The sequence below is a fragment of the Narcine bancroftii genome, chromosome 7 (genome assembly GCF_036971445.1).
Source record: "Narcine bancroftii isolate sNarBan1 chromosome 7, sNarBan1.hap1, whole genome shotgun sequence".
Classification (NCBI taxonomy): domain Eukaryota; kingdom Metazoa; phylum Chordata; class Chondrichthyes; order Torpediniformes; family Narcinidae; genus Narcine; species Narcine bancroftii.
The window spans coordinates 80472213-80485075 of NC_091475.1; the positions used below are offsets into that span (position 1 = coordinate 80472213).

At 45.5% G+C, this 12863-nt stretch overlaps 1 protein-coding gene across 1 annotated transcript in view; it reads left to right on the top strand.

Moving 5' to 3' along the window:
• The window catches only part of nalcn (sodium leak channel, non-selective), a 240857-nt gene that overhangs the window by 162334 nt on the left and 65660 nt on the right, over positions 1-12863 (top strand). The window contains exons 24-26 of the mRNA XM_069890481.1: positions 6116-6247; positions 8465-8632; positions 11281-11385. Coding sequence (XP_069746582.1) covers positions 6116-6247; positions 8465-8632; positions 11281-11385 — 405 coding nt within the window. The remainder of the gene's footprint in view (positions 1-6115; positions 6248-8464; positions 8633-11280; positions 11386-12863) is intronic.

The window sequence follows — 12863 nt, forward strand, 5'->3', positions numbered from 1 at the left end:
GTGGTGGGGCATGTTTGTTCAAAAAACGATAATCAACTGTCATTCTCCAGGAGCCATCCGGCTTCTGGACCGACCAAACAGGGCTATTAAAGGGTGACGTTGTGGGGCTCACTACCCCTTCTTCTTGCAAAGCATCAATGGTGGCACTAATCTCTTCTTGCCCTCCAGGGAGGCGATATTGTGGAATGCACACTGGTTTCATGGGGGCTGGCACCATCACAGGATCCCACTTAGCCCGACCCACTACTAGTTTTTTTGTAATAGTCCGAATTCCAAATGCAAATCCCCCTTGGCTAGTATTAAGGGCCGTACCGGCCAACATATTAATACCCAGGATACACTTGTCAGTAGCAGCCACCAGGGCATGTAACCAGATAAGGGAAGGGCTATCACCCACTGTGGCACGGACTTTTATTTCCTTTGCCAGAGTGACCGCTCCTCCCAACCCCTCTATTCAAAAGGTCAGTCCAGTCCAGAGGTCGGGGTTACCCGGAATCACCGAGTGCTCCGCACCGATATCGACCAAGGCCAAATATTGGCGGTCATTACCCCCACCCCAATGGATTGTTAACGGTATGTAGGGCCGCGGGTCCCTGTGTATCTGCCGTATCTCAATGGAGTAGACACGGGAACCCTGCCCACACCCTCATGCCTAAGTAGGGTTCGGGGACTTCCAGTACCACATGCTACTATTATCCATTAGAGCTTTTTTAACCAATTGTATCTCATCACGGGTAACTGGAGCAAGAGAAGCTGGCTTGATAGGAGCAGCAGTTGGAGCAGAAGGCACAGCTGGACCAGGAGGACTCGGCAGCTGGAGATGATGTTCCCCTGCCTTCCTCTTATAAACGGCATAAAGGGCCGCGGTAGGTTTCCCATCAATATCACTTTTAGGTAGGCCCAACTTTAACAAGGTTTGAAAAAGGTCCTTTCTTGTCGGTCCGTTATTAGCAGCAGACCCTCTCTTTTCATCCTGCTTGTCTGATTTAACCTGGGTTGTACATGAGTGGATTTTACCTCCCAACTCTAATTCTCGAAACCCAGAAACCCTCAGACACAGGGTGCCCAATTAGCGGGCTAGTTACGGACAGAACCAGTCCCCGTATAGTGGGTTGGGCGGAACAAACCAATCGGGTATGCATTCCGGCAGTGAACGTCTCTTCGTCAGGGCTTCCCCCCATGACCCACAGCCTCAAACGCCCTGCATACAAGGCAGAGGCCAGGGCCTGTTGACGAATTACTGCTTTACCCTCCTTTGGGGTGCCCCAGTTGTTCTGCAAATGTAAATCCCAATCTACTGGTGACGGGTAAACTCGTAATAGGGCATCCACTAGAGTGGCAAGTAAGTAATCCACCCCTCTCCTTCTACCACGTAGCTCAGCAGTGACCCGGATATCAGTTGTCAATGTTCCTAATCCCAACAATTCCTCAGGGGTTAAATATACATTACCCCCTCCTTGTTCCCAAACACGCAGGAGCCAGGCCGCCAGAGTTTCTCCCATCTTTTGCCTAAATCGATCTCCAATGGCAGCAGCTCTTTTATAGAGAAGTCACGTATTATTGACGGCTTCCAACCCCTGTTCCCACTTTGGCCCACAGGGCCCTTTATCCAGTCTACGGGAGGAGGCCAAGGCCATCCCGTAGAGGGGGTGGGCCATAGAGCATAAGCAGGGGTTCGGGTATCTTCCCCTGGGTCCGCTTGGGAGACCAGGGTCTCTATCCTTTCAATCTCTACCCTTACATCATACCCCCTTCCATCTCCGTCTGTTTGGGAAGTCTGCTCCCTTACGGGGCAGGCATGAACAGCGGGTGGAGAGGATAGTATGTCAGGCACATGGCAAGGGGTATCTGCAATATTACCATTGTCATCATTCCAGATATTCCCGTCCCAATCCTCAATTACATCAGGATCGTCGCCATTCCTTATCATGGCATGAATACGATGTGGATCGGGTTCTACTCCATGCCCTTCCTTATCTGCACAGAGCTACTGCCGGAGTTTAATATTACGGCAGATCGTTTGGACATGCTTATCTTCCCATTCTTTGGCTCTGTCCTGACTGGTGCGAACAATCTCACTCATCATGGAGCAGCGTTGTCGCATGGTTTCTAGCTCCTCCTCTAATTGCTTTCTCTTGCGCTGAGATTCTACTTCTCTTTGAACTGATTCTGCTTCACGCTGAACAGAGTGGCGTAAGGCTGTGGCCAGCAACCAAAAACCATCCGTCAACGTCCCCTTTTTATCAGGAAATTTCCTTTCTCGAAGGAGAGTGGCAACCCGCTCTCCCAGAGGTGCACTTGATGAATCTAACTTCTCATCCTAACTAATGGGTGGTCCCAACAAAGACAGGGTATTGGCCAACATGCCAAACTCAGCGTCTTTGGAAGTCCATCCTGGAATCAAGAACTGCTCAGGGCTCACCTCTTTCTTTCGGTGAAACATCTTGAGACCAACCCTGCTCACTGCGCCAATTGTCTTGGGTAAACTTATACCTCTCATTTTGTTCGTTTTAGATTGGTCACAGTGTTTGAGCTACCAAAAGAAAATAGACACACACACCAAGAGCAGTTCAGATTATACAAATGTTTATTACAAATTCAAAAGCTGATTTCACACTACAATATGCAAGCCCTTCCCAACTATACTTATCAACGCTTGGACTGGTCCCAACTGCCGAAGCGAGGCAACGATTGCACACTTGTAGTTGGTTGTCAGGACCCCGGTAGCAACTTCTCCCCCTCCCCTGACCGGGACGTTGGCTGGACTCCAGAAGTTCTTCTTCTTGCTGAGAGATGTTGCCACCTCTCGGAAAGTCTCAAACTTCAGCAGTGGGACCATGACTTATATTACCCAAAAACTGCTTACCCAAGCACCTATTCCCAGCACAGCAAGAAAGATAAGCGAGGTGCTAGGCTATTAACGAATAACATAATTTTCAGCTTATCACTTTGAATACAATGGTTTATTTTGCATCAAGGCTAGGCCTCTGACAGTCTGTGACCAAAACAAGCAGGAAGATTAAATGTTCTTGGTACACAGATGTCCTTTCATCAGATAACAGCATCTCTGGCCCCTTGGTGGAATTTAGCTTATGTCTGCTGATTCTAAAACACAGCCTTGCAGAACCCAGAGCTGCAAGTTTAAAAAAAACAGGTTAGAATCTTCCATTACAAGATGACAAGCAACAATGGACCTAGACCGATCCCTGAGGTACACCACTTGTCATTGGCCTCCAGTCAGAGAGGCAATCATCTACAACCACTCTCTGGCTTCTACAAAGCCAAAGTCTAATCCAATTTACTATTTCATCCTAAATACCAAGCTACTAAACCTTGATGATCAACCTCCTCTGCGGGACCTTGTCGAGGCCTTACTAATGCCCATGTAGAAAACATCCATGGTCTTACTTTCATCGACATACCTGGTAACCTCCTCAACGTACTCTAAGATTGGTTGAACACAGCTTACCATGCACAAAGCCATGTTGACTATCCCTAATCAATCCCTGACTATCCAAATACTTGTATATTTGATATCTTAGAATATCTTCCCATAACCTACCCAATACTGGCATCAGGTTCACCATGCTAAAATTTTCTGGATTATTCTTAGAGCCTATTCTAAACAGCAGAACAGCATTAGCTATTCTCCAATCCTCTGGCACCTCACCGTGGCAAAGAATGTTTTAAATATTTCTGCCAGAATCCCTGCAATTTCTACATTAGCCTCCTTCAATGTCCGAGGAAATAACTTGTCAGGCTATGGGTATTTATTCACCCTTATTTGCCTCAAATATGCATCAAGCAAACATCTCCTTTAATCTACATGTTCCATGACCTCACTGATTTTTTGCCTCACTTCTGTAGACTTTGTGTCCATCTCCTGAGTAAATACAGATGTAAAAAACATTTAAGATGTCCCCAATCTCTTTTGGCCCCATCCATAGTTGGTCATGCTGATCTTCAAGAGGACCAATGTGGTCCCTTGCTATCCTTTTGCTCTTAATTTTCCTTGTCATAGGAACATAGGAAGTAGGAACAGGAGTAGGCCAAAAATGGCCCATCGAGCCTGCTCCGCCATTCAATACGATCATGGCTGATCTAATTTATGACCTAACTCCACCTACCTGCCTTCTCCCCATATCCCCTAATTGTCTTCTAAGCACTCTGCCTTTTAGCCATACTGATTTCCTTCATGCAAGTTTTTCTTGCATTTTTCATTCTCTTCAAGTACCTTTGACTTTAATTTTAGGAACATACAAACTTTGTACTCTCAAAATGTCACCTTTGAAGGTCTCCCACTTACCAACCACACCCTTGCCAGAAAACAACCTCCCAACCATGCTGACCAGATCCTTTCTCATTCCCTCAAAATTGGCTGTTATTCAATTTGGAAACTCAAGCCAAGGACCAGAATGTAAAACACGAAAGGAGACACCATGGTTGAAGTAATAACACAATGCTGGAGAAACTCAGCAGGTCAAACAGTTTACTTTATTATAGCAAAGATAAAGACACAAAACCAATGTTTTGGCTGCCCGGAACATTGTTTATGTAACTTTATCTTTGTTTTACCAAGGACCAGAATGATTCTTTTTACATAATTATCATGAAGCTAATGGCATGATGATCACTGGACCCAAAGTGTTCCCCTACACACACCTCCATCACTTGTTTTGTCTTGTTCCATCAAAGAAGATCTAGCATTGCACACTCTCTATTTGGGTGCTCTATATATTGATTTAGGACACTTGCCTGAACTCATTTGACAAACTCTAACCCAGTGGTTCTCAACCTTTTTCTTTCCACTCACATCCCACTTTAAGTCATCCCTATGCCATCGGTGCTCTGTGATTAGTAAGGGATTGCTTAAGGTGGGACGTGAGTGGGAATGGAAGGGTGAGAATCACTGCTCTAGACCCAATTGTTACTGAAATATTTTGCTTGAGAAAAATTGTCATTGGCCCATTTCCTTTGGAGTTCTGAAACCGTGCACATAATGAGTCAATTAGGTACGATTAAAACAGTGGTTTTTAAACTTTTTATTTTCACCCACATACCACCTTAAACAATCCCTTACTAATCACAAAGCATCTTTGGCATAGGGAATACTTAAAATGGTATGTGAGTGGAAAGAAAAAGATTGAGAACCACTTCCCTAACCCATCCAGCCCTTTTACAGCATGAGAGTCCCAGTCAACATGTGGAAAGTTAAAATCACCTACCATCACAACTTCATTTCCTGCAGCTTTCTATCAGATGGACATCTTCATTTACCTTGCAGATTTGTTCCTCCTATTTTCTCCTGATCATGTCTCCTTCTCCTCTGGTCTGATGCTGTACGTAGTTCTCAGTGCTCTTGGAGAATCCAAAGATGAAGGGAGGGAGACTATCCATGAATCCCATCTGGTGTGCTTTGAATGGTAGCATCATCAGTTGGTACCATTTCATTATTACCACAAGCAGGAAGCAGGAACTGCCCAAGCATATTTGAGATTATTGTAATCAAAACTTGTTATCATTTAATAGTTTGTATAAGCTGGTGGATGGAATTAGTATAGGTGGGTCCATTAGCATGGCCCAGGTGATCCAAAGTCCTGCTGTAGGTCCTTATGAATCTAAAACTCTGTCTAGAGGTTGTACTCTGCTTTCAATTGTCTTTATTCTGGCAATGATCTAACTTTAAATTTAGATTTTATCAAAAAGTAACACCTCAGCTCATGACCTTCCCTGCTCCTTTGAAACATCTTTGTGGTGTTTTTTTCTCCCCCTTCCTGGTATTTACCCAGCTCCCTTTCTGAAGTCACAAGAGACTGCTGGTGCTGGAGTCTGGAACAAAGTCTTGATGAAGGATTCCAGCCATTCTTTTCCTCCTCCTGTTGTTGCTCGACCTGCTGAGTTCGTCCAGTAGACTGTGTAATCGGATTCAGGCAGTATGGGGTTCCAGGTTACAGCAGCTCACTGCACTCTCTTTTTAAAAAATATATCTCCTTGTTCACTCAGCTCCTTCAGTGTTAGCCAATTTCCCAGTTAATTGACAGGAGTTGTTTGTGGCATTTTGATTTGTGTTCACTTTGGTGAATGTATCCTAATCTTGACACAGCTGTGTCTTCAGATTGCAGAGTACGTGTTTGTGATATTCATGAGCATCGAGCTCAATCTAAAAATCCTGGCGGACGGGTTATTCTTCACTCCCACAGCTGTTATCAGGGATTTTGGAGGAGTGATGGACATCTTCATTTACCTTGTAAGTTTTCAGTTACACATTTATCTTAAATCTAAGTTGCCAGCAGCATTATCTGACAATGGTGCAGACTCTGGGAACTGTCCACCGTTGTGGGAACTTTCTTAAAATCATGAAAGAGCTGGAAAAAGAAGGGGACAGAAGGAAAGTTCATGGAGATGATGCCAGGTCTGAGGGCCTCTAACTACCAAAGTCTGAGCACGCTGATGCTCGCTTCCCCGTGGGAAAAAGTCTTGAGGCATTACCGGACTGAGACCTGTACAATTACAAAAAGATTCAGCAGGGTAGAGTTTGCATGCAGAGGGATCTTAAAAACTGAGGGGGGTGGTCAGGGGGAAGCATCAATTAATAATTCAATTCGGGAGTTCAGGAGAACCATCTTTGTGCAGGTGCCAGAGAGAAGTGAGAACGCAGGGTTGAGGTAAAGAGCAGAGGTGGGGTTAAGAGAAATCTAGTGATAGGGGCAAGTTGGAAAGGGGTGGGCAGAAACACCAACATGGAACAAATAGCTTTTTTCTCTCCAGTTTTTCAACCAGGTTTATAGGGTCATAAAGAAAGTTTTTGGCATGTTGACCTGCATAAATCAAAGAAATGGGTATTGGAGTTGGGATCTTATGGTGAAGTTGCATAAGACATTGGTGAAGCCATATTTGGAGTATTCTGTGCCGTTTTGATCATCCAACTACAAGAAAGATATCAATAAGTTTGAAGATGTGCAGAGAAGATTTACACGGATGTTGCTGGGACTTGAGGAGCTGAATTTCAGGGAAAGCTTAAACAGGTTAGGATTTTATTTCCTGGAATGTCAGGAAATGAGGGGAGATTTGATAGAGGTGTATAAAATTATTAGATAGAGTAAATGCAAGAAAGCTTTTTCCACTGAGGTTGCGTGATACAAGAATGAGAGTACATGGATTATAAGTGATAGGTGAAATGTTTAAAGGGAATATTAGGGGGAACTTCTTCACCTAGAGAGTGGTGAGAGTGTGAAATGAGCTGCCAGTTGAAGTGTTGAATGTGGGCTCGATTTTGACATTTAAGAAAAATTTGGAAGATACATGAATGGGAGAGGATTGGAGGCCTACGATCCTGATATGGGACTGGGCACAATAATAGTTTGCCACATACTAGATAGACCAAGCGGTCTGTTTCAGTAATGTAGTGTTCTATGGTTTCAAGATTCAATTTATTGGCATTGTAATAAAACAGTGTCATATTACATGAAATGCTTTATAAGGCAGACATTCACCATTGGCAGAAATTGCCTGAAACACCTCCTGACAGTCAGAGAAAGAGAAGCAAAAGAGAGTTCCCCCAGAGTCACTGAGTGTCCGTAGATTTGCTTCCACAGCCACACAGAATCCAGTCCAAACCAATGGCAACCTGACCCAGTCAGGAGCCCTTCACCACCACCCACCCCCCCCCCCCCCCCCCCAGCATCCTGGTTCCGATATGTGGTAACCCTTCACCCAATTTCAAGCCAGTCTCCAGCAGTCTGCAGCAGCCCACAGCCTCTGGGTTACTCACCTCAAGTAGCCAGCAGCCCGCTACGTGCATGGGTCTTTCAGCTGCAGAGTCCCTCACTGGTCCGCCACTGTGGTCACCGTCCCATCTCCTCTGGCTCTCCTTCTCAGACAGGGGATGGTCTCCCTGTTTTATGGTTCCCCGCACCATTCCTCTGCTCCCCTGGGGTCTGCAACCCCTCGTCGCTGCTGCTGATCAGAGGTGTCGCCATCTTGGGCGCAGACCCTGCGGTCACAGGATTTTAAATAAAACTACCATCGGCTCCTTTAATGGGCCATTCAAAGCCTGTGCGGAACTGATGGCGGTCAACTGGGCAGTTGTACCCTGTGGGAGTGCTGTATCTCCGCTGCTCACTCCCCCTGGGTCCACACCAGGAGTAGCATTGCCATTTATTCATGGATCTGTGGTCTCTGAGAAATCTAATGGGGAATTCTGGTGGGTCACACTGGTAGATTATGAGGAAGAGTGGCAGGAGAAGGGCTGGGTGGAGCATGAACGGCGGCTTGGGCTCACTAGGCAGAGTGGTCTTCTATGTGGGTGTCCTGTTTGCACTGCGTGTACAAGGTGTCACTGGGGTTGCTGGCCATCCACAGATACCGGAACTGAACTAGGCTGAGATCTTGTGCTGGGAGCCGCCTGCCCTGCCCGGAGAGAGATGTGTCCTTGCTGACCTTGCCCCTCTCACTCTGTCATTAGCAAAGCCTGATCTTCCTGTGTTGGATGCCACACACCGTTCCTGCCCAGTCAGGGGCACAACTACTAATGATGTTGAGGTGCCTGCGACCACTCCGCATATTCAAGCTGGTTCCTCAGATGAGAAAGGTCCTGCGGGAACTGTTCAGCGGTTTCAAAGAAATATTTCTGGTAAATAGCCACAAATGTGAAAGAGGGATGGGGTGGTGCGGGAGTGGCTGAGGATGCGGGGGACAGGGAGGGCACTGCTCACAGCGTCTGCACTGAAATATTTAATCCCACTTCCAGTACAGTACATCACAAGAAAAGGCCCTTCAGCCCACCTGTCTGTGCTGAACATGATGCCCAGATTAAACTATAACATCTTTTTTTCTCTTCTCCCTCCTACCTCTTATCTTGTACTCCTCCTTCTGCCCTTTCCTCCCATCCCTGCCTCAGAATTTTTATTCAGGCGCCTGCTTGCTTTTTGCTCATAACCTTGATGAAGGCTCAGGGCAGAAAGTTGGTCACTCTTTGCTGCATGACCGGCTGAGTTTCTCCAGCACTTTTCTGGATTGGACTGCAATCCCAGTGACAGCAGACTTTGCTGTTTAATGAAACTAAAACTCGGCTGCTTGCACATGAAGCATATCCCTCCACCCCTTGTATCTTCATGTGTCCATTCCAGGCACTCACCACTCTCTGTGTAATTCTGACTATCCACATTACCACTGCCTCTCATCATGTTATTTATGTTTATCAGTTTTCCCCTCAGACTTCTACACTCCATAGAAAACAACCCAAGTTTGTCCAACCTCTCCCCATAAATCATGAAGCGGGCAACGTCCTGCTGAACTTCTCCTGTCCCTTTTTCAAAGTCTCCACATCCTTCCTGTAATGTTGCACGGTTCTGTCTCTTCTACTGCTTGTCTTTATGTGTATGTGGTTGTGCCTCTCTCCATCCCCTCCCTGTTGGGCAGTGAGCTCCACAACCCCCACACTGATCACTGTGAAATAATGTCTCCATATCCCTCTTATCCCACCACCGATCAATGAATTGCTGCACCTGTTTTAATATGTTTATTTCTTTAATTTAGCAATACTGCATGGTAACAGGTCTTCTGGCCCATGATCCTGCGTTGCCCAAATATACCCACGTGACCAATTAACCTACTAACCCCATACATCTTTCAAATGTGGGAGGAAACCAGAGTACCCAGAGGAAACCCACACAGGTCACGGGAGATCATGTACAAACTCCTTATGGACTGCGGAGGATTCAAACCCAAGTCATCCCTTCCTGAGCCCTCCGCGAAGAGAGATGTTTACCCAGTTTGACTCTCTGGTCACTGTGTATAGACGACACTTTCCAGGTTCTAGTATTTCCTAATTTCAAACCACGTCATCTTCAAGGCAACGTGGGGACGAAATTCCAAATTACTATCTCTTTCATCCAATAAACCAAACTTTGTAGATTCAGCTTTAATTCATGGATAAAACGGAAAACATTTTGCATAACTTCGCATTAAGATTTCCATAATGATGAATAAACAAAGGATTTACTGTATTTTTTAAAAAAATAATGATATTCGAATTTAAAGAAAGAAATAGGACGAATTAGAAGAAAGTTATCTCGAGCTCACGTCTCCTTCATAGTTCATCGAAGAATGAGATGCAAGCTCTTAGTCTGTGGATATTACAACATATCATGTTATTGTCACTATGGTAACACTACAAACAATACTTAAAGAGATAGGCACAAAATTAACTAAGAATCAAAATCACAAGGTTTTAACCTTTTACACTGCATATTTCGGCATCTTCCATCCAAACCACGGTGAATTATTTAGCTGGAAACTTCTCACCTCTTGCCAGGAGCTTACATCAGAGAATTGGCAATGCCCTCCTGAGGGTTAGTTCGTGAGGAACCTGCTCTTTAAAATAAGAAAGTCAGGGACTAGCTGGATGTGAAATGTTAGCCAAGCTGGCCTCTCCTTCTTGTACTGGAGCCCCCACTGACCCCAGCACATGTCCTGAGTTGAGGAGTGAGTCAGATGCCACTCTCTTTCTGCCAGGCAGGACTGACCTATCAATGGAGGAGGAGGCAATTCAACCCATACTGGTTCTTGAAGGAATCCCCCTCAATCTCATTTCCCCACATCCCCTCACTCTAATTTCCCCATACCTCCCTGTTATCTATTCCATGTCAAGTGCTCATTACACCACCACCCCCCACTGATTCTTCTGCACCCACCTTCTCATAGAGTCCTTCACAGAGGCCAATTAACTGATCAATCTGCATGTCTGTAGCATGTGGGAGAAAACTGGAGCACTTGGAGGAAACTGACCTGGTCACACGGAGAACATGTGGTTCTTTGACCAATTTCTTCATAAACATCCTTTTCCCCACAGCCCTGCACATCTCCTATTCCAAAAGTAATCCTGACCACTTATTGAATGTAACTTAAATACGCAACTTCGCCCCAACTTGTCCTTGCTGTCCAAAATGTCCCACCCACACCATCCCACCTCCCTGTGTTTGGACCAAATCTATCTTATCCAAGAATCTGTCCAAATGTTTCTTAAACGTTGCAATACTATCTACCTCAACTACATCCTTCGGCAGCCTGTTCCATACACCCACTTCCCTTTGATTTTTTTTTTAATTACTCCTCGAGTTCCTGTTAAATCTCTCCCTCCTCCCACTTCACCTTATACTCGTGTCCTCTGGTTACTGATTCCCCTACTTTGGGCAAGACTCTACCTTCATTTTTCTCATGGTGTGTTGATCTCAAGCCTGCTGTACACACCTGACACCTGTCTGTTGTCTCTCTGCTCAGGTTTCCATCTTGCTGCTAACACTCATGCTTGTGTTTGCAAGCTTTGGGGTTCAGCTTTTTGCTGGGAAACTGGCCAAGTGTAACGACCCTCGTGTCACCAGAAAGGTAAGCTGCTGATCTCCATTCAACCCCTAACGGTACTCCAACGTTCTTGCTGTCCCGCTGATTCTTCCAGCGATTCCTTGTTTGCGCAAGATTCCAGCATCCGCAGCTTTTGTGTTCTTCCATCTTTCGTGGCTATTTTAATATCTGTTGTGGTATTCGTGTTGAATTTTCCAGTGTCTGGTAACCCACTCCCCGTGTGCTTCTTTCCCATTCATCCTTCTCACTGCTACCTTCGGGCAGAAAGGACAGAAGCTAGGGGTGCAGCACCTTCAGGTTTAAGAACAGTTTCTTTCCAACAGCTATCAGGAACTTGTACAGTATATAGGACAATAAAACTCATCATCATTCCCACCAGTCTATCCAAGGTATTCTCTCCTTTTCGATCCCTGTCCCCTCTCCACACACTTGCTACCCAGATCCATCACTTCTCCAGTTTCTATTAGCTCCCACGTCGTCTCCTCTCTCCCCTTCCCCTTCCCCTATCTCTTTGTCTCCTTTCCTCTAGCTCTGTTTCTCCTTCCCTTTCCTCTTTCTCCTTTTCTCCAGCTCTGTATTCACAGAGCCGCCCCTCTCCCCGATCAATTCTCTCCTGTCCTCCTATCCATGTCCAATTCTCACCTTTTGCCTGCTGGCCGGAGCTTCCCTTCCCCCAGCCTTTATATTCAGGTACCTGCTTCTTGCTCATACCTTCATGATCTCAGAACCAAAACATTGGTTATACATCTTAACTTCCAATGAACACTGCAAGACCTGCTGAGTTCTGCCAATATTTTTGTGCTTTTACCATCATCTCGCCCCCACCCCCAACCTGGTTCTATCTTCCCATCCCATCATCCACGTGCCTACCTACCTGGGTTTCTTCACCTTCCCCATTCTCTCTCCCACCATCTGCCCATTATCCCTTCTTTATATGAATCCACAAATCACCCACCTGCCTCTGTCTCAGCCCCTCCCTCCTTCTTGCTGGCCACTTTCCCTAAACCTTCAGCCTGGATGCAGAGTTTCAACCTGAAACGTTGCCACCAATTTTTCCAGAGCTCCTCAATCATCAAACATTATGAAGGGGCCAGGTCAAATCGATGGTCACCCCTCATTTCCTGTGGATACTTCGTGAACTGTTGAGTTTCCCCTAGCACGATTGTAAGTTGCATTGGAGTTCTCTATGTTTGTTTCCCAGTGACATTTGCTCACAAGGCATAATCTTTTGTCATTCATGAGCTTGTCTTATGGCCAGAGCTGCGTAATCTCTGCTCTCTCACTCCACTGGTCTATGGATTTATTCCATCTGCTCAAAGGTACAGGTTTTCATTCCAGCAAATCCCTTGTCCAGTTTGTGGTGCACAGTATTGTCAAGTTCAACTTTATTATCATCTGACTCTATATCCAACGCACATAAACACACAATACCAGTACATAATAATCAGCAATATACACAAAGATATAATTTTAAATAAATACTGTATCTAAATATTTTAGGA